Genomic DNA, 27,911 nt, shown 5'->3' with positions numbered 1-27,911 from the left:
CTAGGCCTAACTCTTCTAGGCTTGGTATGGGTTTTAATCAAGGTTCGTAAAAATGCTTGCCGCACTGGGTTTTAATTACGCTGGTGGAATAACCCACTTCGACGACTTGTTCCATTTTCGGAAAGTGATCTCTGAACCGAACCGTGTGGGTCATTTTCCCCAATCTTTTCTTTTTTTAAACTACTCATTATTTAACTTCATCCGCACATGGACTCTAGGGTATAATAGAGTCTATGATCCGCACAAACCGAGCAGGTTTATGAAATTATGAATTTCATTCGACAATTTACATTGATTTATGCTTATTCGAAATCTTTACCGAATACTATTCGTCGAGATCTCGAAGTTCGAAATCTAGTTTTCGATCGAAAATTGGATTTCGAATATTTACAGAATAGGCCCCCATGTCGAGATCGACTTCGACAATTTGCATTGATTTATGCTTATTCGAAATCTTTACAGAATAACATTCGTCGAGTTCTCGAAGTTCAAAATCTAGTTTTCGATCGAAAATTGGATTTCGAATATTTACAAAATAGGCCCCATGGTATAGGGTATCGAGATCGAATTCCCATTCGATTTCTTACAGAATCGCCCCCCTGGGGGTGGCGGAGTTCTCGCATGGGGTGTGAATCGCGCGCCTCAATTCTATTCCTTAGCTTTCTTCTTCCATGAAATCATGTTCCAGAAATTTCCGTAAAATGTTTAATAAATATTTTTTAATTAAATTGAGAGCCCCGGTGGCCCGCAACCCCCGTTCGAATGATTTATTTTAAAAGCCCACTGATTTTTATTAAGAGCCATTGGCCCCAAGACTCCCGCTAACTCCAAGTCTGGCGTAAGGTATCTAGTATGCTCTTTCCTATATCGAGTGTCTGTGGATCCAACATTGGGTCAAGTAAAAATGCTCTTTGTTAGAATAGTAAAATCAAAAAAAAATAATGACGTCACTTTTCTTCAAAATTCCTTCTGCTTAAGTTGTTAGTTTCGTTTTAATTTCTTTCGGAAGTGCGAATTTTTATTACATTTAATAATAAATTTTCTAAAAGTTTACGTTTTTTCGGCAACTAATTTGACAATTCTTGTCGCTTAAATGATTAGATCATCCTCTTTGAAATTGCATCTTCGTAAATGAGAACTGTAAGAATAGTGAAATCATTGAAAGTAATAAACTATTACCCAAATCTAATGAACACTAAGACTAGGCCTGCTTTTATAGTTTTTGAACGGCTATAGTTTAATATCCTAACAGAAGATTCAGGAACTTCTGTTACATAGTGTTAATCAAGAATATTTAAGTAAGAAATACTTAATGTGGAATATTTTGGTTGGTCTTTTGATTTCTAGTATTTGTCCACTGTCTTGTTACTAGCTCGGCCATATTTATAGTAAAATATTTGGCACTGCTGATATTGAGTGAAGGTTGATTTCCTTGTAATCTATTTCAAATGACAAATTTAAGGTGTGGAATGTTTGATATTAGACTTTCTTTCATATTCAAATTAGTTTTGTTTGGTAAATTTTTTTATCAACCAATAGGGTTTGTATTTCATTGTATTCCTCAAGGACAACAAAATTTACTTTTAAAAGTTTTGCTTTTTTTCCACGAAGCAGATTCATTCCTCTCATTTATGAGTGGATGAAAATTCCCAAATGGAAATTGAAGTAATTTATAATTTGGTGGTATAAACAAACCATGTTGCCATGGCCAACATGCTTTGGTGTTGCGTAATAGGTTGGGCATTTAATCTGAAAATGAGAAATAACCATTGACAGGATGTTTGTACGGGGATATTTTGGGAGTCTATAAGCAAAGCTATTAATTAATCCATGATAGTGCCAATTTTGGAGGTTGGTTAGTTGGTTTTCACATTTGAATTATTATTCTGTCATGACACAAACAAATGATCAAAGTAACATAACTATAAGTGTAACACATGTAGCTAGCTTGTCTATGAATTTTTCTTACTACGACCTTTCTTTGTCACTGACAAATTACTAGAAGTAAGTCATTAAGGTCTTAAATTGTGTAGTTTCTATGGGTTCTTCCACAACAATTCAAAGCATGATACCTCTAGAATCAAATTGAGGGCTGTTAATAATCAATAGATGTGTCTATAAATAAAATTGAACAAAAACTGTAGTTATAAAATTTTTCCCTTACGTCACGAGACAGAGCTTGGTTAGTATAATCGTAGCACATACAATTTGTACCTGCACTAGAAAATTATAAATTCATCGCGACTTTATAATACGCTCCTAGACTTGTAAATATAAGAGACAGGGACGTAAAAGAAACATTTAAACAATAAGTCCAATTTATTTTCCAGAAAGACCTATGGTATATTGAGATTTTATTATACATCATTATTTTCAAAGAGCTCTAAATTTTGCTAATTCTACAGAGAAATGTAACATGTTTTGTAAATGAATTCATTATTCTTAAGTTGAAAAGTAACACCCAGAATAATTAATCAGTGAACTTTGGTACATGCAAAAACTTGCTTCTCAATCTGTTCATCAAAATCGGCAAATTAGTTTCTAGTCATCTTAGAGCACTCAATAGCGATAAATGGAACACATGAAAATTGATAAAATCAGAAAGAAGCGTGAAAATGGAACATTTAAAGTTGATCCATATGATCTCCAGCGATCAATGTCAGTAAAATGGAAAAAGATGTCAGTTAACCAATTCCATGAGCCAATAAATGATTTAATCTTGGACATGACTGTTTGAAACTTGTGTGTAAAAATAATTTCATCTCTAAAAAAAAAGAACTCTCAATATCAGAAATGGAGTTTAGATAAAACTTCCGTCTCTCTTTTCCGAATATGGTTAGATGTTTTTGTATTTTAATGTAAATTATAATCATTTGATTTGCTACAGAAAGTGACGTGTTTTGTTGTTGTAGATGAAATCTTCTATTGGCCCATGACCACCTGAACCTACTGCATCTTAAGAACCCTTGAAATCAATTGCCTAGTAATTTTAAGAACCTCTACTTGGACTGTTTTTAAATTTCCTTCTTGCAACAAGTTGGATTAAACCGAGGGCTATGGTTGTATTTAAGAGAATTGCTATAGTATTTTTTTTTTTTCAGAAACCCCAAAAATGCCACAAGCATCTTTTGAACCATTTGTAACTCAGATTACAAGCAAGGTAATATCAAGATTTATTTTTTATTTTAACTGTAATTAGTTGACATTCTCAAAGTACTGATTATATTATTTTGCTGAAAATATTCAAAATTATTTTCAGTACCAGTATGCTGATCGAACTAGACGTGACATATTAAATGCTTTGAAATATTATAAGAATCTTGCACCAAAACAAGAAATGTTTGGTTAGTGTATTTTCCATTTTTAAATATTGTTTGATTTTATGATACCAATAAAATTATTAAAAGGGTTAATTCGTTTGGATGTACGATATGTAACATAATCACTATTTAGTATGGCACTTCATAACATTTCCATAGAGTTACTAAGTGTGACATGGGAAAGGAGAGAGGTTGCTGAAATGTAAAAATTATATACCGGCACGTAAATCATCATTTGATTTAAGGTACACTAGCATATTAATATGTTTTTATTGTTCACAAAGTATACTTAGTTTCCAAAAGATAAAACAACGAATTAATAAGTTATTTCAAATTATTACTGGTTGTTACGAGGGGGAAGGTTGAGTGTTTAAAAAGTTGATTGTGTACTTCCCCGAACAAGGTTTCATTTAAGATATACCTTTAGGGCTTACAGGGTTCGAAAAAAAAAAACCCAGCCCAAAAAACCCACATTCAAAGTTTTGAATTTTAAAAAACATAAGTGGAAAATTTTTAGATGTTTATTATTTTAGAAATTTTAAAATATTCGTACAACTTGTTAAGAACTTAAAAAGACTAAAAAATCTAAGAAGACTAACTTACTAAGAGCAAGATTATTAAGATATTACTTTTATTATCTAAACAACCTTATATCTAAATCGCTATTAGACTATAGCCTATTACCAGTGTTTTGGCTCAGCGCGGAAATATCTATAGACTTTCGCAAGTTTCATTGCCTTTTCACATGTAAAATTGTAAAATTAAATTGTTTCTTGAAAATATAATATATTTTCAAGAAACATAATATATTTAATAAATAATAATAATTTAATAAACATAATATATTTAATATTTTTCAAATAAAAAACCCATAAATTCTCAATAAAACCCGAAAAAACCCACTGGGCTGGGTATTTTTTTTAAAGAACCCGGGTTTTTTTAAACTGGGCTTACTTATGAGTGATTGTTACTTATGGATATGCTTTATTTCTAGTTGTATATAAGTAATATTAAAGTGTATTTCAGTTTTCAATGATGGCTCTAGAAAGGAGTTAGTCTGCTTGACAGGAACTGTTCCAGTTACCTATAAAGGTATACTATTTTAATAAATTGTTAGTCCTATCAGGTGAAGTTAACTACAGCGGCCTCATTCAATTTTATATTCATTTTGGTTGCGCCTGATAGACCTTGTCACGTAGACGCCGAGGGTGTTTTTTATTTTGGCCGCGAATGATTATTTAACTTTTTAATTTAATTTAAAAAATTTAACATTTTTGTGCATTTTCACGTGTTTCGTTGTATTTATTTCCGTCGTGTGTTCGCCGACACCACAGTTTCGGTGTCCTAATAATCTCCACGTGATATTCCGGTAGTTTATAAAATCATTAAAAGTTTTAGTTCATTTTCTAGGTGTTTTGTATTTTTGGGCCAAAAACGCTTATATCAGGTTTTAATTTAATTGAAAAGCTTGCACTTTTTTGGGCCTTTTCACGTTTTTGGTTGTTGTTGATAATTTAAAATTAAATACTTGATGCGTAAGGCTTGGTACTGTCCTCTAGGTCACGTTATAGATGGCCCATCGCTTTTTTTAGTATGGGGTTGGGGAGGCCCCGCGCGCCCCCACCGCTTGAGCGAAGCTAGTGCGCCAATACGGGGAATTTTAAAGTATGCTTCAAACCTGTTTTCATTTTTGTTACTATTTAAGTTGATACGATTTCACTAATTACGATGCCACTAGGTACGATAATAGAAGGCCCACCGTCAATGCTCAGAATGGAGCTGGTGCGCGCCTAAAAAGTGGTGTCGGCGGATACACGACAGAACTATTTTTAAGGAAAACGTTACTAATCCCCTAAAATTACTACTTTTTTAAAATTAAGTTAATTAAAAAAATTATCATTTGCGGTCCAAAAAAATCACTTCGTAATCTATGCGTCAAGTGCTACATTCTCCGCCAAAAAAAACAAAAATACATGAGGCCGCTGTAGTTCAATTTTGCCGTCCTATCTATTAAAAGACCTATATAGCAACATAATAAAATCGATTAAAATTATTACTAACGGGCTGTATTAATTTTTTGCTTCTGTTTGGGAAGAGTTACGGCTGGTTTGACCTTTTAAAGGGCAACACAAGTGGCCATATAGGGGGCGCTTGATTTGGAACTATGCTTCTGTTTGGGAAGAGTTACGGCTGGTTTGACCTTTTAAAGGGCAACACAAGTGGCCATATAGGGGGGGCGCTTGATTTGGAACTATGTTTTCTTCCAAGGAGGATTTTATGCTGCTCACCGCCAACGAACCCAGGATTTTAAGCTTAGCTTAATTTATTTATTATGGAGAAAAGAGTTATTTTTTTTATTATTATTATTAGTAAGAGTTGGGTGGTTGGGTTAGACCCAACCTGGCACTTCGACCAGTGGTCCATTGTGCAGCCCCAGCCTTTTAAACATGGAAAAGTGCAGTCTCTGAAACGAAGCGCAAGATTTTCTTCGCCGAAATGTTGGAAAGATCGCTCGTTTCCAGCCTATGCATACCTAGATGCTCTCAAAGGACATGAGAGGGAGTTTCCTCCTCTGCAAGGCATGCCCTTCACATAAGACTCTCACTGATACCAATCAGATGCAGGTGTCTATTAAGCTGGCAGTGACCTAAAAATAGGCCCGTAACCACCCTGATACTTCTTAGTTGCTCTTTTCTTAGAAGGCCCAGGAATAAACTGCTTGGCCTGCCTCTGACCATCCATCTCAAGCCAAAGCCTGACCTGTCTCTCAGCCATAGCGCCATGCACATGGCTGCAAACGAGGCCATTGGGTATCGGAATAGCAGGTTCAGCACCTAAGAACCTAGCCTCCGCACCCTCCTTTGCAGCTATGTTTTCAGAACCTGTCAATAAGATCAGTAAATGACCTGAATATTGCCAAAACAATTTGGTGTGGCTGCACTCCCAATTAGCAGACCTCCAGCAACCATTATGTAGTAACTGATAGGCACTCATAATTGTAACCTTCTCTATATAAAGATGAAGTGGTAGAATATTCAGGAGCAACTTCAGAGAAACGCTTGGGGCTGTTCTCATAGCTCCTGTAATGCTGACACAGGCCAGCCTTTGCACAGTGCGTAGTTCAGCCTGAACTGACTTAAGCACTACCCTCGGCCACCAAACCACTGCTGCATATGTCAACATAGGCCTGATTATCATGGTATAGATCCAATACACAACCTTTGGGCTAAGACCCCAAGACTTGCTTATGGTACCCCTTACTCTCCAGAATAACATTTTAGCCTTCCTGATACTGAGATCAAGATGTGGCTTCCATGTTAGTTAACTGTCAAGAATGACACCGAGGTATTTTACCTCAGTTGATTTGACCAAGATGGTCCCAAAGAAAGAAATATCATTAAACAAGTCCTGTACTTTTCTCCGAGTGAAAGGAACCAGGCTCGTCTTGTCAGGATTGACGGTGAGGCCAACATCCCTACACCAGCATTCCACAGAGATGAGAGTTTTTCTCATCATAGCCGAAATGGTTCCTGGGAACTTCCCAGTAATGATCATTGCGACATCGTCAGCATAACCAAAGCTGCGACAGCAATCCCTGTTTAGCCTCACTAAGAGTTCGTCCACAACCAGGCACCACAGCAGGGGTGAAAGAACATGCCCCTGAGGGCAGCTACAGCTGGTGGTGACCTGAGAGTTTGACGTTGTTATTTTCGATTTAACAATGTTTTATTTGCCAAATGAATATTTTCAATTATGGAGGTTTGAAACATTAGCCCTTTGACGCGATATTTCACTGCCGCTAGTCTCACACACTTGGCCCTGTATCCAGTCTCCCAATCATTATACCTAGACAGAATATTTATCTTGGTTTTATTATATTTCCTTTGAATAAATGCCCTGGTTTTTTTGTATAAAGGATCTGATTTGTCGGTATAATTTCGAAAACTTCACTTTCCTCATCCACTTTCACGACTAAAGACTATAAAGAGTAAAGAATGCATGGATTTAGCTATTGCATAAGAACCGTGAGAGAGGTGCATTTATACAAAATATATGCGGCAAATATGGTTCTGCTTTTTTTTTATAAGATAATTTCCCCCCTGCATGGCCTGCCCTTTAAGGCTGTGTAATACGTTTTTGATGTGAAAGTCAATTTCAGGGAACTACAACATAAATATACAACCAACAAATAAAAGTTTATTAAACTAGAAAATATGGAACATTTGAATATTATACTTATGCACTTTTTCATGCAAATTAAGTTTCCAATATTAGAAATATAATTTTTCATATTGTGTGAGTTTTCAAATTGTTTTGGTAATATTATTTTGAAAGTATGAGAAGACTTGATGACAATTATGAGATTTTTAAATTTAAAATAAATTGAATCACTCATTAATAATGATGACCCTTACTTTGTTAAGATCTTTTCAAAAGTCATAATAAACAAGAATATTAAAACAAAGAGTTTTGGCAATAAAATTAATTAAGTAATAGTATCAGCTCTAATTTTACATATTTGGTGTAGTGAAAAATAATTATGAATTTCTCTAAGTAGAATTTGAATATTTATAAATACATTTAAATAACTAGTGACAATTTAATGTGAATGTAAAATCAATCTCCAAGTGAGATAAATAAAATCACTTGGTACTGAAGTTGAAAATATTTACCTGAAAGTATCTATACATAAACGAAAGTTTAACTTATCACGTTAGCTGTTACATGGCTTTTGGAACAACTTCTGGTTTGAGTTTGCAAGTTATCTCCCCATTGGTTAAAGGGGTTTAACCTCGAGTTCTTTTGTTTCTCCGTTCCATAAAAACCCTAATAGTTAGTATAGGGAGCTGTTGACTTTCATTACATTGAAGGGCTGGCCACCACCCTCCTACACATTGTTACTTAACCATCAGAATTAAAAGTAGTTAGCTTACTTGAGCCTAGATTGGTGTTTTGGGTAAAAAGCGTAGCTGATTATTATGAAAACTGAAAAGGCTAACTGAATTCTGAAATTACAGCCTTTAGCTTTTTAACTGGAGGTGTGAGCATTGCAATTCCTATCATATCTGTTTTTGTACCTTGCCTAGATATATTTTGTATTAAGGTGGCAGATTGACACCAATTTTTATTAATTATCATTTTTAGGAATTACGTACAACATCCCAATTTGTATTTGGCTTTTGGATACTCATCCGTACAATTCTCCCATGTGCTTTGTCAAACCAACAGCTGACATGGAGATTAAAGTTTCCAGACATGTTGACCAAAGTGGAAGGATCTACTTGCCATACCTACATGAATGGAACCCGGTGTGCAGTCTTTCTTTCTCCCATTGTACCATTACACTTGCTTTCATCAGAAACCTTTTTTAACACAATTTGAATAACTCGCTGGAAGTGCTTTGAGAAGACCCTAAAGACTAGAATAAAAAACTTCCAAAAGATTTATTATTTCTTAGAAAACTAAGTAGCTGATTTCAAGACTTACACTTCATGAAATGTTAAGTGTAGAAATAAGCCAAAAACTTGCATTAGGACATCACTAATATTTTATGAAATATATGTATTCAAAGTCAAAGTTTAACCATATTTTGAGCTGTGCACCCAAAACATGAAATTTTAGTTGAAGAGAGTATGTGCAAAACATGTCACAGATACGTTAAATTTCAGCTGGTCACAGTAATTGATTTTCTTCCAGTCAGTTACCATGCAAAATTTGCCTATCCTATTCCTAGTAGCAGCTAAGTATAAATTCCGTTTTTTCCCTCATTTTCATAGGCTTCTTCAGACTTGATGGGTCTAATACAGGTCATGATAATGGTTTTTGGTGAGACACCTCCAGTCTACTCTAAACCTAAAAGTCAAACTCCAAATTTTCAACCCAATTTCTTCAATCCTAGTGGAGGTAAGTGGTTTTAGAATTACTTTATTAAATTTTGTTCTATTAATGCATTTCCTTCAAAATATCTAATTTTTAAATATTTTATCTAGTTATTCTAAAAGTTAGTTTATCTGCAATACTGAAAGTTTTCTAGTTGAAAAATATTTCATGTTGTTTTTAGCCAATGTTTTGTGAAATTTAGCATAAGTGGTATTACTCTAAGTACCCAAGACGCGCTGTTCTCTGGGACGTGTTGTAAGGGCCGCAAGGTGGCGCCAGCCATAGGAGCTGGCATATCGCCAGCTGATAAGAGCTCTTCTCCCTTTATAAACCCCAGACAGTGTTCTCCCCCTTTTCGTGACATCAGCACGTGAGGTGGTGCAGGGGGCCGTTGCGAGCGCGAAAAATCCTCGAGAGAATCAAAGACAGAAAGATTTGAATTTTATTTCTGCTAGTGGCGCCCACTAGTGTGCCAAACGGGAATTAACGGGGCGGAGGGCTAGGCCCACGCAGTATTTTTACCAACCTTGGGTTAGGCCGTTTCTCTTGTATAGGAGATTTTGGGGGAAAGAATATTCAAAACTATCCCCCTCTCCGCGAATTGAGCCGAGCCTCGGGAATCGAGAGGAAACTCGAGAGACGTTCGTTTTTTCTTCCCCGTCGGCTTTCTAGTAACCGAGCACTAAAGCGTAAGCCTACGACGGCAATGGTTAGCATTCATTTTAGTAGCAGGTATAGATAGTACTATTTTAGAGAGAGAGAGTTTGGCACACGGACAAGCATGGCCCCCATAGAACCCGTTCGAAGTTGGGTACTTAGAGTAATACCACTTATAAATTTAGTAAAATGTCTTTCGTAATATTTTTAGATACTTCATGTAAGCAAATTTCCAGTAATATTTATTAACATATAAGCTTATACGCTCAATAGTTTAGGTGATGATGGCAACATAGCAGTACCACCAAAAATAATATAGTACTCCGTACCCTTCATTTAACAAAGCGATTACCCTCTTCACGCATGTGACCTCTGTAAAAACAGTATAGGTTGCTGTAGGGCGCTATATCTATAGTTGTTTACCATGGAAACCATGAAGCTTATTATTTCAGCGTTCCCGCAGGAAGTAGGTAAACGCTAGTGATTATGCGTAAGGCAGTGATTTCAAATTTAGGGCACGAGGTCTATACTATCTTTAGGAACACTCAACCTTTTGATGTCTCTACAAAAAACATTCTTCGTGTGTCTTTTTATTTTATTTTATGCAAACAAAACTGGTTTAAAACTTTAAATTTCCATTATACAACAAGTAACAAAACTTAGTAAATCTCATATATTTAAGATAAAATCAGGATTGGTACCATTAAAATACTGTATTTCACATGCTAAAGTTTAGACTATATCATTGGCATAAAATATAAAATAATATAGAACATGCTTATTTTCTGTCTGTTTCACTAAAGGCCATATAAATCATAAGGTGGATAAGGACTGATAACTCCCAACTAGTTATTGGTCTTTAAAAATGCTAGATCATGATTTTCCTACGAATCTGCCCTGCAAGACTATTTTACAAAAATAAAGCTCTATTCCATAATTTCCAACAATGCAGTCAATCAATGATAGTTTTGAGTCATACTTCCGTTAATTTTATTTATAATAGTACCATTATCTACAGCTCTAAACTTGTGGCAGTCATTATAAGTCCCCATAGTGTCAGCATTTGTTATCAACACATGTTGAATTCCTTAACAAAGTTTTGCACAATTTGTTTTATTGAAAAAGCGTTGTGTTTATGTTGTGGGTGAAATTTTTTGTTATGCTTATTAAGACCTGGATGGCATAGACAAGGGAGGCTTTCATATTGTGCTAAAGTTTTCGCCCTTTTTGACCTCCATAATTTTACATACTTTGACATAAATTTCTTAAAACAGTACCAAGGTTCTCCAAAAGGCTGGAAGTTGATTCAAAAAACCTCATTAGAGTGGTACTTTGTAAATGCCACCGAATTACGTATTTTGAATGAACTTCAACCCCCCACAGCTCTCCCTTGAAAGTACCCTAAATTATTTTTATGAATTATCGTTTTTCAATAGCAAATTTTTCTTTTCAATGGGGTGTGGTTAATTTAGTCAGGTGCGCAATAGTTATCTTGCAACCCAAATTTTATCCAACTCGAACCCAGGGAATACTGGTTAAACTTGTTGGAGTTTGAAACTCAAGGGGTGCTGGTGTAGAAACATGCCAAAAAGGTCGATAGAATTTTGATTGCACCAAATCAAGCCCCTAACCTGCCCTTGGATTTGCCCTTGGGATCCACCACTTGTAGTAATGTGATTGGCCATCAAAACAAAATTTGGTTGTAACCCTGTGGAATTTTTCCCACGTGACCAGTCCACCTTGGTTTAATTAAAAGAGACTTAAAACGGTTTTAAAATTCACAATTTATTTATTTATAAAATCCAACGTTCTTCAGGGATTTTTACAAGTCCCTGAAGAAGGAGGAAGAGTTCCTCCGAAACGTTGGATTTTATAAATAAATAAATTGTGAATTTTAAAACCGTTTTAAGTCTTTTTTAATTAAGTTTTTTCACAATGTGCTTCTCTTCACTTCCCCCTTGGTTTAGTTTCTATTTAACATGTTACAACAGCTGGGAGCAGTTAACCTTATACTAATCCTTTTGTAGCTTGGTATGACAGTTTCTGGTAAATATAATGACAGTTGGTTTAGTAATTGTCCTATGTAACAGGTTATATGCCACCTACATCAACTGGAAGCAGTCAGCCTTATACACCTTATCCTAATGTAGCTGGTACAACCCCCTACCGTCCTGTCACAAACAGCTTTCCCAATTTCCCACGTAAGTAATTTGCTTTTTTTAAATAATTTTCTTAAATATTTTAAAATGATAATCCTTTTATTCTTCGGAAATTCTTATTGATGTATGAATATTTAGTGAATCATGCCATTGTTACTCTTTCCATAAAAATTTGCTGTGGTTAATGGTAATTGTCAGCAGTCAGGTCACTTGTCATGAAAGTCTTGGCAAAATCCCAATATCTAACAAGTCTTACAATTTAGGCTTGGATATTAATTTAGAGTATAATTTTTTCTGTAATGGGACAGAATCCCCCGCATTACTGGACCAAATCCCCCCTGACATTAGCTAAGATATCAGTAGGTACGATTTCACAAGCTACAGTACCGCCTAGAACAAAGTTCACTAAGCTAGCGCTCGCTTAAAGCGGCGCTTATGGGGGGAAACATGAGCTAGGGCCGCTGCCAGACCCCCGCTTCGCTTTAAGCGAGCGCTCGCTTAGTGAACTTTGTTCTAGGCGGTACTGTATAATGGCAGTTGGTTGGATTTTTATATACATCCAGCATGATTATAGAGAATGGGGTTGGTGGCACCCACAACATGATAGAGAAGCGAATGTGCAATGCCATTAAGCGCCAATAATATATCCTATCTTCTGGGGTATTTCGTCCGGAAGTGGGGGAATTGGTCTCATCTAATGAAAATGGGGGAATTTTGTCACAATCTATTTTTGGTTCTCGCAACCACAGTCATCAAGTTAGCCAATTTTTATTATTTTCAGTGTTGGGTATATGAAACATTTTGTTTGATATAGTATAGCGTGAGTTAATTACTGTAACAGTTTTCCTGTTCGTAATGAGAAATTAATTTACCACCGAGTTAGCCATTTTACTTTAATAACGTGATAGGGAAATATTAATTAGGTTGTCAGCGTTTTATTGTGAATCCTATTTAATTACACTTATCCTTTTGATAGCCTATCAACCTCCAACTTCGAGCTACAATCCAAGTTCTACACCATATCCCCCTTATAGTAATAACAGCCTAGGTACAAGCAATTCAACAACAAGCAGTTCCTATCCAGTAGCGGGGAGCTACCCTCCATACTTTCCTCAGCCACCTACCACTGCTGCCAGTGGAATGCCAACATCTGCAGCTCCAGGCCCATCACCTGGTCCAAATGGTTCCATTCAGGGAGTTGGACAACCACCTCAAATACCAAATACTGGAACAATTTCTCACGAACATATAAGGGCTTCCCTTCTTTCTGCTGTTGAGGATAAACTTAAGAAAAGGCTGAAAGAGACAGTAGCGCAAGCTCAAGTAATTATCTCATTCATTGTATAGAAAGGGTTACTGAATATTAATATCGATGCCTAACAGGCTTAGGTAGAACCCACCCAGTGTAAGACAGCTTGTATACTGTGCAGTATAGAGTAGTAGCACTCCGTAGCTTTGACCATGGCCACCATTGTGGGCCCGAATTTTTTATTAGTAGGAAAAAGCATGGGTGACGTTGTGTGACGTAGCACTGCCATTACTCTATAGTACATTTATTCCAGTTAGCGAGGAACAACCGAAATTTAAATGACCTAGTGGACCTTCAATTTAGCAAGTTATTTCATGATTTTTTTCTTTTACAGGCAGAAATGGATGTTTTGAAAAAAACGCATGAAGATCTAAATTCTGGCAAAGCCAAACTTGAAGAAATATCTAGTCAAATTGATAGAGAACAAGTAGGTTTTATTTCATATATAATTCTGTCTGAAGCGTCTACAACCACATAACCAGGTCCTCTAAATGTTATTAGGCACATTCGTAGTATAAGTGTACTGGTATTTTAAATGAAATACTTAACTATTAAATTTCAAATTAATTTTCTTGTAAAAGTTTTAAATGTAAAGCTTTTTGATTAACTGATTTAATTTTAGTCTGAGCTGGAAAGTAACATTCAAGTTTTGAGAGACAAGAATGAAGAAATGCTAGAGATAATTTCCAAACTTGAAGGACAAGAATCTGTGGACATAGATGAAGTTGTTGTAACTACTGCTCCTCTCTATAAACAGTAGGTATTTTTCTTAGCAAATATTTGAAGATAATGGTATCCAGTTGCTGCAAAATCCATTCTGTACCAATTTAGATACAGATAAGAATTATTGGCATGAGGTTTGTGTAATATTTTGTAACATTGATGGCAATCAAATGTGTTTATTGTAGAAACACATTTAAAGCTTTACAACTTAACAGCAATTAACAAACGACTGAAGCAATTGGCATAAGAAGAAAGACGCCCTACAGTTGAGCACTGGCTACGTATACACACAATTTAGAGACTAAATATATCATAAATTTCTGTGACTTTTTATCTTGATTGCGTAGTTTGCTGAGCTACGCGGTACTTAAAATGAAAATTGTTTTGTCTGCCAGTATATATTTTTTTTAAAGTGATATACTACTTAAAATGCATAATTTCCTTTTTTCTTCACAGGTTGTTAAATGCTTTTGCTGAAGAAAGTGCAACAGAAGATGCAATATATTACTTAGGTGAAGCTCTTAGAAGAGGCGTTATTGATCTTGACGTGTTTTTAAAGGTGATGTTAATTATATTAAGGGAATAGTCATTGATATTGTATAGGGCTGTGCGAGTAGTGGTTTTAGGCAATCTAGTCCGGTACCAAGTATGTGAGAAAAATTTAGTAGAGTAATCGAGTACTTGATTAAGCCAAAAATTCCTTATTCAAGTAGTCGATTAGTTAAGAAAAACGTTCAGGTACTTGATCAAGTTTTTTTTCCGGATAATTTTCTTTAATTATTCATAATGATATACTTGATTTTTCCTAATTATATTAAACTTGATGTATGATAATTCATGACTAATTAACGATTTAAAACTTAATAATTCATAGATAAGTTGACTGATTAACTGTATTAAACATTTAAACTACTACCAAACTGTGATCCGAAAGGGGGTTAAATGGTTTTTAGTTTTTTTACCATTCAATCATTGTTTCACTCCCTTCCTCATGCTCATAGGAAATTCCTAAGGGGACGTACTCCCTGAAAAATAATTTTTTTTCCTAAGACATATATCTACTTTAAAATGAGCTTAAAGGTTCACAGGGGCCACAGTGGTGTTTGAAATTGGAACACGTGGTTTAAATTGATTTAAAACGTAAATGGAAGTTGAATTTCCTATCACCTTAGTGTGGTCTTTATTTCTGTGTGCTTTTACCATAAATTTATCTATACTTGGACTGATTAATCTCATGCGAGTCGATAGAGAAACTAAAATGGTGTAAACTGACAATAAATAGAGAACGTTTTATTATTCTGAAATAAGCCGCAGTTAGTATACTTGGGTAAAACTGAATAAATGACGACACCGAACAATAGCATACAGACCACAGTATTATAGGAAATTAACCTAAGAATAGTCCAATCCAAATTTGTATTTGATTACGTGCGATACTATTGTTTCTGCTACAGCTAAAATTTTCAACTTCAAATGGTGGAAGTGATATTAATATAGTAAAGCAAGGTACACGAATGCAAATAATATAGTTTAGACAGTTGGTCTTAACTAAATATAAAATGTGAATAGGATATTTTTTATTGATTTTGTTTGCTTTGATATTTTTCAATGGGAAAAGACTTTTTGACAGGGCACGATGGAGCGCACAGATTTTGAGGGGCATCAATTATTTTTGAGGTAGCTGTGCCCCTTCAGGCCCTTCCCTTTTCCCTCTCTTTCAGTTACAAACCTTTTCTAATATAGTAATATCAGAGAGCGTCACGTTGAAATTATTGCAGCAGAAACACAATAGTAAAATACTAGTCGAATAGTCTAATACCCAAACGCGGCGAATTTGAGTACCAGAGTATGTATATTTTTGATACTCTATAATCGATGAGTATTGCATTTTTCTTAATCGAGTTAAGAGTTCGGGTAACCATGGACTAATTCGAGCAATTGTTAAATTTGCTCTGTTGGTATAGTTAAGAACTAGGGTCAAATGGGGATGAGAAAAGGGGGGGGGGATAAACATAAAGCTAGTCTGTGGCTACCATGTTGTGGCGCGTAAAATTTCGTTTTGCACGATTTACAAAGCTTTTTTCATTTTTCCCAATAAAAATGTAATCTAATGCTATCAAAAAAGACTGTTGTAAAAACTGAGATAGAACCATTTGGTTAGTTTTTCAAAATTCAAAAGAGATATTGAAAACTACTAGATGGTGGTAGCTGTTTCCTTTTTGTGAGGTTTTGACCCGAGTAAAATTCTGTTGGGGGGGATAAAAAGAGGAAGAGCATTTAACAAGGGTCTTTTGGAGCTCCATATAGGAATAACATGGGAACAGGGTGTCCCTATGTTAATTAGTCCAGGGGGTAACTGACCTAAAAAAGGTCAGGTACTCTATGATGATCGAGTACTTGCACAGCCCTAATATTGTACCATTTTTACATATTGTTACTTCTGTACAAAAACTTTCTAAACTGGGGCGATATTAAAACTAAACTCTAAATACTATTTTAGAAAATGGTTTGGTACATGAATTGCAAATTTACTAAAATTTTCATCATTTCAGTATGACAGGGTTGACAATTTTTGAAAGAATAATGTAAAGCAAAAATTATTTACTTCCTATCAATTTGTAGTTGGGAAATAACTTAATAAGTACAACAGTTACGCTATACATCCGTTTATTACAAAAATCCGCTAAATTTAAAGAGTAAATTTTTTTAATTTGACACTAAAAAAAGCCTGAAACTCGTTTCATATTCCATAGTTATTTACCTTCTGAGGGAAGTGTCAGACAAATGCAGGTCTTTAGAAATTTCATTAAAGATCACTTTTCCTCTTTACAGAATGTACGTGAATTGTCAAGAAAGCAATTTATGCTAAGAGCCCTAATGCAGAAATGTCGCCAGAAAGCAGGACTGAGTTTTTAAAAAAAATAGTGGTATACATGATATGAATGCTATTGGTGTTGAAAGAAGTGGTTGTAGCAAAAAAAATGTAAATATTATACATAAGTAGCTAAAAAAATCAAATTAGAAAAATAAACTGTAATAAACATACTTTGCTGAATATCATCAGACCCTTTCCCATAGACATGGCACTCATATAGGCTTTTATATATATATTTTTTTTTTTACAGATTATACTTAAATTTTGTAGAATAAATTTAATGTCTGGAAACCTTCTACAACGTGCTATATTTTATAATTTTGTTTTATTAATTAAATATAAACAGTAAGGTTTTATAATTAAGTGATATCACCACTTACTGTTAATATTCTCGTCAGTATCTCTGATTTATGAAATTATTATTGACATATACCATATTCAATTTTTATTTATTTGTTTAAATGGTTGATAAAACAGTAATATCCAATAATTTGCGTTTTTGTTTAATATTTAAGCATATGGAAAGAACTGCCTTATTAAGTGAAAGTAGGGTTTTTGCAAGGGAGAAGTATCTATTTCTATGCCCTAATTTTTATCTGTGTATGAGATTGTTTCTCTCACTCGCTCTTGGTGCTCTTTACAACTACTAGGCATTATTTTTGTGCTTCCTACAATTGGTGGACCTAATATTTGGAAGCAAAACCTTGTTGCTGTACTACAACTCTCAAATGCTCTATGTAATTATCTATGCGGTGTAGATAATTATACTTAATTTTGTCTGAACTACATAAGTTGGCATGGATTGCATTTGAACCCTAGAAGCCACTAACATAGCAGAATCCTGTCAGTTTTTATGTATGAAATGAGAAACAAGTATTTTAGATCCATTAGGGTAAAGGAATGTAGCATATTTCAGAAAAGCCTGGTCAAGAGAAGTGAAGTTGAAAACCACAAATGCACAAAAGGAGTAGAAGATCTGACACCAAAGATGCCCATAAATTGGGAATTAATATTAATGATGTAAATATGTAACATTGAAGGACATAAGCGAATTTATATGGAATGCTGTTTTATTATTATTTGAGGGAATGGGTGGTTGTATTGTGCCTAACCAAGCACTCTGACCAGGTATTAGATTTGAAAAAGTATGGTCTCAGAAACAAAGCTAAAATCTGCTTCTCCAAAATGTTTGCAAAGGTTGTGCATTTAAAACCTTTGCATACCAAGATGCTCAAACATTTGAGCTGAAATATAAATCACCTATTAATTATGTGAGTGGATGTCTCCTGCCAGGTACAGCCTTTCACATTGGATTCTTACTGATGCCAATCAGATTAAGATGCCTACTAAAAAACAGTGGCAAAAACACCAAGGCTTTCGTAAAAGCCCAACTTCTCGCTTTGGCAGTGGAATGGTGTTTAGGTGGAAGATGTTTGGCAAATAAGAAGAAACCTAAATTGGTTTTATTATAGTAGAAACAGCAAATTACAAAGGATAAATTTATTATTAACTGCACAAAACATTGGAGTATCACTTGTTTTACATTTGTTACATATTAGTTTATTTATCAGAAAAAGCTTTACCAGGTACCCTAGGAGAATGAATGAAAGAAAACCATCTCACAAAAAGATAAATTAATTTACTTTTGATATAAAGTAACGGCAAGAGACATGACCAGGAGTTCACAGCCGGGCGCTTTTCCCAACACTCGCTGTTAACGAAAGACGTGTCTTTCCCTTCTCAAACTTTTACCCCCCAAACCGTGGTATCTCTAGTCTTGGAGACGGACCCGAGATGAAATATTTTAGTGACGCTCTCTAGCGAGGATTGTGGGAACTACCGCTGAAGAAAAAACCAGTTTTGACTGGGTTGTAGAGCCGCCTCAGCGTGAGCCCGCGAGAAGGTTTTTTTTCTCTCAGAGGGCGCAATGTTGATAGTATAGTATCTACGCGATGGCCGAGAAAAAAAAATGCCAGAGAAAATTCGCGGGGTAGAAAGCGGGAATTATTGGGAAAAACTGGTTTTTGTGTTCACGACGCCGGGGTCCATTCACCGCGGCAACCGCTGTCAACTCCTAGTCATGTCTCCTGGTACCGGTGTTACACATTTGTGTAACAAGAGAGAATGGAGAAATAAGCTATCTTGTGCAGTCTACAATGGGAATCATTAAAGGGAAATATTTTAGTCTGGCTGAGAGGATATTAGTGTTTCTCTCGTTAAGTGGCTATTGAAACCTTTTAAAAGAATACATTCAGTTGTTGAGAGTGATCACTACAGCTTTTTAATTTATTACGACTTAGTTTATTTTTCTGATTCAGAAAATGTATGTATTAAAGTTTAATTTTAATGTTGATTGTCATAATTAATTGAGGATGTGATTGTACTACAGACAAAGAAATGAATTTAATCATTCACTGCATGCTTAATAAAACACTTGTCCAGATTGACTTTCACGATATGGACAATTTGACCTAAAACATACTGACTTAAAGGGATCCTCTAGTCAATTTAAAATAAGTCTTTGCCGTTCGTTGTGAAGCAAAAGTTACGACAGAATGACGTTTTTTTATATAGACTGGGTCTTTCTTGAAAGTCCCTTTAAGAGTTCATGGTTATCACTAAATTTACAGTTAACTAAATATTACAAATAAAACATCCTTAATTGAAATCAGTCCTAAATTGATCCTCAGACTATTCAAACTGATGAAGCTATACTTAATAATTTAAAATTTTGTAAGTGGATGATAACTTTTAACTTTATAATATTAAATAAAGACTTACAATTTTTAAAAATGATTTTATTTTTTTACAAACCACTTAACTGCTGACCAGTACAATTTGTAAAGTGATATATCGTGAATTGTGGACCAAAATGTTTAGAATTCCTTTATTACCTGTAAACTGTTTTTGGAAATTAATCATACTCAATTTATTCAGAAAGAACTAAAAAGCTAGGAGTCCTAAAACCTGGCCTCAATCATTTCTTTTGTTATTTAAAAAAAATGTCAAGCTATGACGGAATTTTATAAAAACATGATCCTTCATGAAGTAATTAGTGATATAAAATCTCAAAAACTGTACTTGACGCTAATATAGGCCACTTTATTATTATTTTGATTCAGAATTTACTATATTTTTCTTTTTTACTCTAAATATTTAAGTTTGTGTGTTAGTTATTTACCAACTAGCACTGTTTACTTTTGGAGCACTGCATTTGCTAGAAAATTAGGCTTTCAAAAAGTTTCTTTGAAAGAACAAATCTGTTGCTTTTATTTTGAACTCACTTTTTTACGTATATTATAATGAAACAAAACGTGACCTGTCAAACGAAGACTTGAGATTACACAATCCTGCAATAACTTTAATTAACCTTTCTGCTTTCTTTCGTTTACTTGGTAACGGCTTTTTAATGAGATGAAATTTATTAATTTGCATCATAGTTTTTCGTATGAAAAACCTTATCCGTCTTGCACTTAATAACTCGTAAGGCTTGAACTTTCTTTTTCCTATAGGAGGATATTTTATAACTGCATTTTTTGTTGCAAGTTCATTTTTAACCGAATATTTGCGATCAGCCAAAATTTCATCTCCGGGTAGGATGTCATTAAGAACTCCACTGTCACAAATCATTAATTTATTCGCAGTTTTCCAGTGGTAAAGTTTTGAAACAAACATTATAAATCCATGAGGAGACATTGTCAACAAATATTTCCCAAAGGCAATGCGTTTGTATTGTTTGAGAGAAATATTCTCACTCTTAACTGCCATTTTGTTCCTATAAATTACATTAGGACAACCAAGCACGCATGTAGCGTTGGGAAATTGTTCCTTGAATGAGTTAGGTGTACAATTTTTTATTTCATCTCTGGGTAGCCAGTATATTAAATCACTTAATATGCTCTCCATTTTTGGCAACCAATAATTAAAAACACTAGCAACGAAAGACTTGGATAAACCAAATCTCTTACCAATATCTTCAAGCAGAAGACCAAGTTTAAGGCGCATCAAAACCATCAATATTTGATCTGCAGTTGATATTATAAAATTTTCAGTTCCACTAGGTTGCAAACATTGGACTAACTTCCAGAAAAATAATAAATTTAAACCAGTATAAAATTTACAAGAAGAATTGTTCAGATCATAAGCTGAAAAGCTTGCAAAATCTGTTTGCGTTTGTGCATCCTTCATTTGTTTCTGTTCTTTATGTATATTGTCAGTTGGAAGTTGATCGGTTTCAAAATCAAAGGCTGAACTTGTTGAGTTCTCATCTATTTGTACTGTTTGGCTTTGAGGGTAAACATTTCGATCAACTGTAAATTTAGCAGTTTCAAAATGAAGGATAGCATTTCTGGCAGTTCCATCCTAAAGGAAAAACATATTTATTACATGTCTATTTAAGTCACTTAGTATTTAATATGGATGGATTTTTTTTATTTGATACCAGTTTTAGTTAAACGTTTTAGGAATGACAACTATTTTAAATAATAGGAATAAAGAATATTTATTTACACAGTCAGGGATAATATATTCATTAGGAGTTGCTGTAGATGGCTCTCCATACGAAGCTTTTTCAATACCAGGTTGAATTATCATAACCTGGTTGAAGTATGGTGTAGTATTATCATAGCTCTTTCGTTTTTTCACCTCATTATTAGAAGCATTAACCTGGTGAATTTAAGTAATTAAAAATGGTCAAATATTAATGAACCAAATGCACACCTGGTTATTATTTGCCAAAAATAATTGAGGAACCGGATTTTCAGATGTTGGTATCCCATCAACAAAATGCTTGGAGCACACCTAATGATAATATATTAACAAATGTTATTTATTACGGTTGGGCGAAAACCAATATGCTATTGGAAAAAAACCTTAAAATTGGTAAAAAAATCAGTACCAGTATCAGAAATTCAGAATCAGCTAAATTATGATATCGCCCAAAACTAGCATTTATTTCTGTACAATTAAAAGTTATTGCATTGAGTTTTATAGTTAATTCACACCTTCCTTCATTTGAAATATCTCACTGTCTTTGGCATGGATGCAAGTTATAAAATAAGATATAACGACTGCTTTCGATTTGGGCGAAAATTTTAGGAAAATCGTGCCGATTTTAGTAGGAGGGATCTACAGTTCTTTAAAATTCGCCACTCCCGCGCAAATAAATTAACGAGAATTACTCGTCCGCCGTTACATCAAAATTTATATTGTTCGGGATAACCGTGCTAATAAATTGAGGAGTTGAGTGAAAATAATACAGTTCAAGTAAATGCAATAAAGTCTTTATTTGGTCACACCTTAGTATCAACAATCATCGGACTTCCAAAAATAGAATACGTGCCTTGGGTTTAACCCAGTCATCACCCAACATGATAATACAATTTAATCACTAATTCCAAAAAGTCAAAAATAGTCTTACATTTCTTCAGGGTTACTTCTGTCCATTCACCTTAACACTTATCACCTTCACAGTTTGATTACACACTTTAACAAAACCGACTCTCAAGTTTACCCCGTAGCCCTTGATTCATCGCACAGAACCACGCCCATTAACTCTCTTGAGTCGGTCTTCCAAAATTAAATCTAACCTAAACTTATGACGGTTGGGCTTTATATACTGCCCCTGTGTTGACTTAAAAATTATGAAAGAGAATAGGGGGGGGGGAGATTGATAAAACACTGGTGGTCTTTCTTGACCGTGAATTATTTACCTGGTTTGAACTATAGATGGCGCCAGGTTTGCGGTCTATAGTTCAAACCCGGGGTTTTCAACTAAGTATTACGACGACTTTTGTATGTCGTATAAATTTAACCAAAAACTAACAAAATTTCACAGTTTTTTGAACGCTAATTGGTTGAAATCGTTATAAAGATTAAAATTTTAAGTTGTCCCACTTATTGGAAATAAGCTTGTATGTATCATAATTTTTAACCGAGATTTATAAACGCTTAAATGATAAATTATCACTAGTAGCCACCATGTATACCTTTTGACTAGAATTTGGCGGAACAGATAAATTAACTCAAAATTTTGATTATTCATAAAAAAATTTGGTTAACTGTTTATTTATGGATATTATTCGCAATTATAAAACAATTTAATATGCAAAAAATAAGTTTGTATTCGTATAATTTTTGGTTATGGATAAAAACAAATAAAACTGATATTTCTTATCCTAACGCCGATCTATACTTTTGACAGACATTCCTTAGGGAATTAAATTATAATTTATATGAGAAATTACAATTTCTTTATTACTAGAAAATTGGTTCATACTTACAATAATGACTTTCCTTTGATGTAAATCGTTCTGGTTTATAGTCTGCAGCCATAAATTATGAAGTTTGGGATTTTTTGGTATTCTGTGGAACGAAAGTGGTATCAAGCAAGGACAATCAGCTCGTTTCCATCCTGGATGAATATTGCACTCTTCTTTTTTAAACATAGTTAATTTCCTTTGGCTATTCTTACATCCAGCTATGCAGCATGCGTTCCCTCCAGATGACATTTTTGGTTCTAAAAAATAAGACAAAATAAAAACTTTGAAAAGTAGAAAATACAGATGACATTAAAATGACGATGGAAAAAAAATATTAGTTAATATTCATATTTGACTAAAATTATTACAAAGAACATTCAAGTAAAAATACAAACAAATTAAAATCAGAATTCTTAGTGTCAGAAATTGGTCAATTATTAGGCATATTTAACATTAGTAAATGTTTATTAAAATTAAAGTTGGGTTTACAATACAAAAGGTTTCATTGGTAATGGTTAAATTGTAATTTATTAAACCTAAAGTTTGGTTGGAATATCTTTTGGGAAAAACTTCTAGAAACACCCTGCTTTCTCAATAAATGAGCAATTATTTTGATGTGTAATAATTTTTTTAGTATATTAATATCTACAACAGCGGTTCCCAAAAGGTGTTCCGCGAAACCCTGGGGTTCCGTAAAAGGGTCACAGGGTTTCTGAAAATTCGCAGCGTGGTCATCTTTGTTTGTGTCAAGAGTTTAAGATAGCAAAAAAAAATTGGGAACCGCTGATCTACATAGTCAAAGTGGAATCCAGTCCAAGATGTTAGGTTATTTGTTATTAGTAAAAATTTAAACAACCACTTTTGCGTAGTGAAAATAAAGTATTTTATATCTATAAAATACTTTATTTTCAGTACGCAAAAGTGGTCTTTTAAATTTTTACTAATAATTTTAATGTGTAGGGCTAGTCATTTTTAATCTATTCAGGGTATTTGTCTACAAAATTGGCATATTTACAATAATAATAATAATATTATTATTATTGTAAATATAATTGGCATTTTTATTAACATTTCATACAGCCAGGTTATTTTTATTAATAGAATTTTTTTTTATTTAGACATGTTTTCATCTAATGTTATCTTACACGGTTTCACCTGATGTGATTTTTCAGTGTATGACAAGTGTTAACTTTTTCCACAGCATACCACCAAATTTTCCATAAACCTTTATTATACATTGGTGCTTTACTGGAGATTATTCACACTTCTAGTATTTTACATTAGGTCTTCTCCAAGTGTGATACGGATTTGCATTATCTCTCTCTAGTTGGAATTATGGTTTTACCAGGACCCTGACCAGTTTTTGAGGGTTTAGAACTCATCAAATAGCATATTGTATTTAAAATAAAAAAAATTCCATACCATGCGTAAAAACTAATGTACGCCGTTGGCACCTTGCATTCCGCTTCAGAAAACATGTTAGTGGGTTCTTACGTAACCAACCCCTTTGGTTCTTTTAACCTGTAACATTTCTTTTTTTTTCACATTTATTTTTATCCTTAAATTGTTAAACGGTATTGTCCCTATTGTATATGTTATTGTACATTGATATTGTTTTGTACTATTCTGCTGCTTCTTTTTGTTTTTATTCTTTATTATTTTATCCTCATTGTGTACCATTGCCTCCTGTAGGGCTACTCAAAAGTTAACATCTAGCTTCGTAGCCTGTACTCAATTGAATAAATAAATAGTATTGTTTGAAAACTTCTGTGGGAATCAAGGGGTCCGACACCTACGAACTCAGGTGTATGCGGCGACTGATACTCAGCTGAGCTCTTTGTTGAACTCACTCGTACTCTCAAAATTTACCCAAACTCTTCAAAACTCAAGTTGAACTCTCTGAAACTCCCCAAACTCACATGAAACTCTCAATCGAACTCCCATAAACTCTCACTAACACTGTAAACTCTCGTCGAACTCTCACAAATTCTCGTGGAACTCTCACAAACTCTTAAAAACACGTGAATTGAAGCTTACAATGCTGCCGGAAAGCCGGGTTGGCAAAATCGATGGCAAAGTTTTACTTAAAACGCCAAAAAGGGCAAGCTATTTGAAACTCTCCGTAGTCTGAAACTCTTTCCGAACTCTTGAAACTCAGCTTGAACTCCCACAAACTCAGCTCGATCTCCCTCGATCTGTGCAAACTCTTACGAACTCTTGAAAACTCCCTGAACTCCATTCGAACTCGAAAAACTCACTTTGAACTCTTGTGAGTTCAAACTCAGGTGTATAAAAAAAATCAAGGTGTTGGACCCCTCGGTGGGAATTTCTTGTAAATACTCCCCTTTGAGCACGTAACTCGACATACACCTTTACACTTGCTAAAACACCCGAGTCTATAGCCCCACCAATTCAAACAATACAGTGGCCCTTTAATTAAAAAAATATTTTGAGAGGACAAGCTTTCATGTTAATTGTGTGCATTTCAAAGTTTGCCCTTTAAACCTTTCAATTACCCTGCATTTAAAGGCAAGTCATGATGCAGAGGGATGAACATATCTTAGATGATAACAGCATCTGCACATGCGCCTCTGACAGGGGAACGGAAACGTTGGGGGGATGAGAGCAAGAGATCACTTGGATATGAGGTAAAGGGTGGTATCTAGGAGCAACAAACACAAGGAAAACGCAGCTATCCTATAAACACTCTAACGCAGTGTCGTATACAAATTTCATTGGACGAGCCTTTACGCTGAACATTTTATGGAAAGGGGGAAGACAATTTCCGAATTTTCCCCTTCCAACAGCAGCAGGCGCCAAAGCTTCAAACGAATGAAAAATGTACACAAGAAAATACACAACTTTTGAAAGGTTACGTTCTCCTTGAGTGGGGTGCTGTGTTTGTTGCTCCTAGGTGGTATCAAAGGGGGATTGGCGCAAGGGCAGAAACAGTTTTTCCCTATAAAATACAATTACCACCTGCATCATTACTTTCGTTGCTCTTTAAGAAGCTTAAACCTTGCCTTGAAGACTTGCCTCCCACTTGAAGCTGGTGTATTTACCAATCAATGGAAATGCTATTAATGTAAATGGAAGATAAAAATATAAGAAGTGAAGTCAACATTACATCCCAGGTTTAGTAGTGTTTTTAGAGTAACGCATTTTTAGTAATTCAGTTTACTTAATTGAAAATGACTAAATTTCGGATTTGAAATGTCTTGATACGTCTATAATTTGTTTAAAAAATTCTTATTACATGGATTGTTTGGATGTTTTACAGCAAGGAAAAGAGACATTGCTATACTTTTTTTTTATTCGATTGTAACGTGTGGGACAATTCAGTCCATTCGTCCATCTGATTAATCAGGGCGAGATATGTGTAATGGCCACGCCAAAGCGGGATACTTGGGGACAAGGGTGGTGACAACCATGCCGGAAGTATTACGACCACCCTTTGGGATATTGGTGGTTGTCCTCTCACGGCCATCCACAAACTCTGCCTCCCAGACACTTGGGATTACACCACTACTCCTGTCACACTGCTATACTAAAGGTTTGGCTGGTTTACCTAAGAATTATTTGAGGGGGCTAGTTTCCCACCTATATCTGTCAATAAATCTAGAGATTGTAACACAAATTCACTTGAAGACCTTTTACTTTGTTTGTAATGAAAATTACGTGCACAATATGATTAATAATTTTACATATGTACCTCTATTCATGAATAAAACGTTGTCACATTATAATAGCATAAAATTGTCTAAGATTCAAAATTCAAGATTTTATTGTAGACTTGTATACAAAAATACAGCCTCTTTGTAACGAGGCGGCTCACCAGATGGGAGCACAGTCGATGAGATACTCTATGAGTAGCCTAACCTATTTACAATTCTATTTTTTGTTTAATGGTTCTAGCACGAGGTGGGCCAGCGCTGCCAGGTGTAAAAAATTTAAGTAAAATTATGAACAACAAAATTATATTGAATTCTTGGCAAAATTTGCATTAAATTTTGAAGAGAGTTTAATGAGCGGTAAACCAACTCGCCGAAAATCTATGAACAAGGATTTTCCCGCTATGAGTATGAACTATTCTATAAACCATAGAGATAGAAAAGAAATAGAGGGAAGATTGCCGCGTTAAGGCACCCCTGTTTTTGACCGGGGAAATTCAATCCCCCCCGCGCATGTATGAAAGCTGAGATGGGCAGAATTGTCAACGCCATCTATCCTTCCTTTGTTTACATCAAATGACAGTTGATTTTCAAAAAGGCATCATGTATTTTTTTTTCACCGCACGTCGATGGCGCCACGTAATCTGCCCATCTCATGGCTTCCTACATTGGCGAAAAGGGGGTCGGCACTCGCGGTCAACTTCGCCAGATACAATAGTGCCTCTACTTCTTTTCTATCTCTATGCTATAAACTATTGGCGTTCTGCGCCACGCCAGAGCTGAAAGATATAAAATTACTTCTACCGCCCAACTGCTTTTCAAAGTAGCCCAATTTCCCGCCCAATATAAAATTCAGTATTTTTTAAACTAGCCCAAATTCCAGCCCAATTTTTTACGTTCTAGTTTCGGAAAAAGGATAAGGCGCATATTTCAAACGCTAGTACGCGTTGCTATCGTAAATTTTATAAAATTATTTAGATAAAAGACGTTTGAAAACGGCGACTTTTAACAAATGTTTTTCAGGATAACTACTTTGAATACTGCAAGGGAGGCGAAG

The 27,911-nt window shown here is 34.7% G+C and overlaps 2 protein-coding genes across 6 annotated transcripts; one reads left to right on the top strand and one right to left on the bottom strand.

Moving 5' to 3' along the window:
- Positions 1–1,035: 1,035 nt before the first annotated feature.
- Positions 1,036–17,362, top strand: TSG101 (tumor susceptibility gene 101). Of its 3 annotated transcripts, XM_090165380.1 has the most exons (13): positions 1,065–1,140; positions 1,220–1,298; positions 3,102–3,160; positions 3,260–3,344; positions 4,347–4,412; positions 8,466–8,629; positions 9,098–9,224; positions 11,948–12,058; positions 12,993–13,339; positions 13,660–13,752; positions 13,948–14,081; positions 14,505–14,607; positions 16,881–17,361. In XM_090165380.1, the coding sequence occupies exons 3-13, from the start codon at positions 3,113–3,115 to the stop codon at positions 16,962–16,964; spliced, it is 1,362 nt and encodes a 453-aa protein (XP_090021506.1). In that variant the 5' UTR covers positions 1,065–1,140; positions 1,220–1,298; positions 3,102–3,112; the 3' UTR covers positions 16,965–17,361. The 3 variants fall into 3 exon arrangements, with proteins under 3 accessions (XP_090021507.1, XP_090021506.1, XP_090021505.1); XM_090165381.1 differs by lacking the exon at positions 1,220–1,298 and having other exon boundaries at positions 1,036–1,140; positions 16,881–17,362; XM_090165379.1 differs by lacking the exon at positions 1,065–1,140 and having other exon boundaries at positions 1,147–1,298.
- Positions 17,363–19,774: 2,412 nt separating this feature from the next.
- Positions 19,775–26,963, bottom strand: LOC149956048 (uncharacterized). Of its 3 annotated transcripts, XM_090165377.1 has the most exons (6): positions 24,606–26,404; positions 24,329–24,535; positions 23,205–23,440; positions 21,643–21,723; positions 21,433–21,588; positions 19,775–21,285 (listed from the first exon to the last, which is right to left on the bottom strand). In XM_090165377.1, exons 3-6 carry the CDS (start codon positions 23,430–23,432, stop codon positions 20,221–20,223), a joined length of 1,530 nt encoding a protein of 509 aa, XP_090021503.1. In that variant the 5' UTR covers positions 23,433–23,440; positions 24,329–24,535; positions 24,606–26,404; the 3' UTR covers positions 19,775–20,220. The 3 variants fall into 3 exon arrangements, with proteins under 3 accessions (XP_090021503.1, XP_090021502.1, XP_090021504.1); XM_090165376.1 differs by lacking the exons at positions 24,329–24,535; positions 24,606–26,404 and adding an exon at positions 26,896–26,963; XM_090165378.1 differs by lacking the exon at positions 24,329–24,535.
- Positions 26,964–27,911: the final 948 nt, after the last annotated feature.

The sequence above is a fragment of the Leiobunum rupestre genome, chromosome 2, assembly GCF_980474605.1.
Source record: "Leiobunum rupestre chromosome 2, qqLeiRupe1.1.hap1, whole genome shotgun sequence".
NCBI classification, from domain to species: domain Eukaryota; kingdom Metazoa; phylum Arthropoda; class Arachnida; order Opiliones; family Sclerosomatidae; genus Leiobunum; species Leiobunum rupestre.
The sequence above is the reverse complement of the archived record's forward strand: the minus strand, read 5'-3'. Positions and strand labels throughout refer to the sequence as shown.

Excerpts from the sequence above, each read along its gene's own strand:
- TSG101 (XM_090165381.1), top strand. The coding sequence starts at position 3,113 with ATGCCACAAGCATCTTTTGAACCATTTGTAACTCAGATTACAAGCAAG. Across the intron at positions 9,225-11,947 it reads TTTCTTCAATCCTAGTGGAG|GTTATATGCCACCTACATCA; the intron begins GTAAGTGGTTTT and ends CCTATGTAACAG. Across the intron at positions 13,753-13,947 it reads GTCAAATTGATAGAGAACAA|TCTGAGCTGGAAAGTAACAT; the intron begins GTAGGTTTTATT and ends ATTTAATTTTAG.
- LOC149956048 (XM_090165376.1), bottom strand. Across the intron at positions 21,589-21,642 it reads TTTTGGCAAATAATAACCAG|GTTAATGCTTCTAATAATGA; the intron begins GTGTGCATTTGG and ends TAAATTCACCAG. Across the intron at positions 21,286-21,432 it reads AATATATTATCCCTGACTGT|GATGGAACTGCCAGAAATGC; the intron begins GTAAATAAATAT and ends TTTTTCCTTTAG.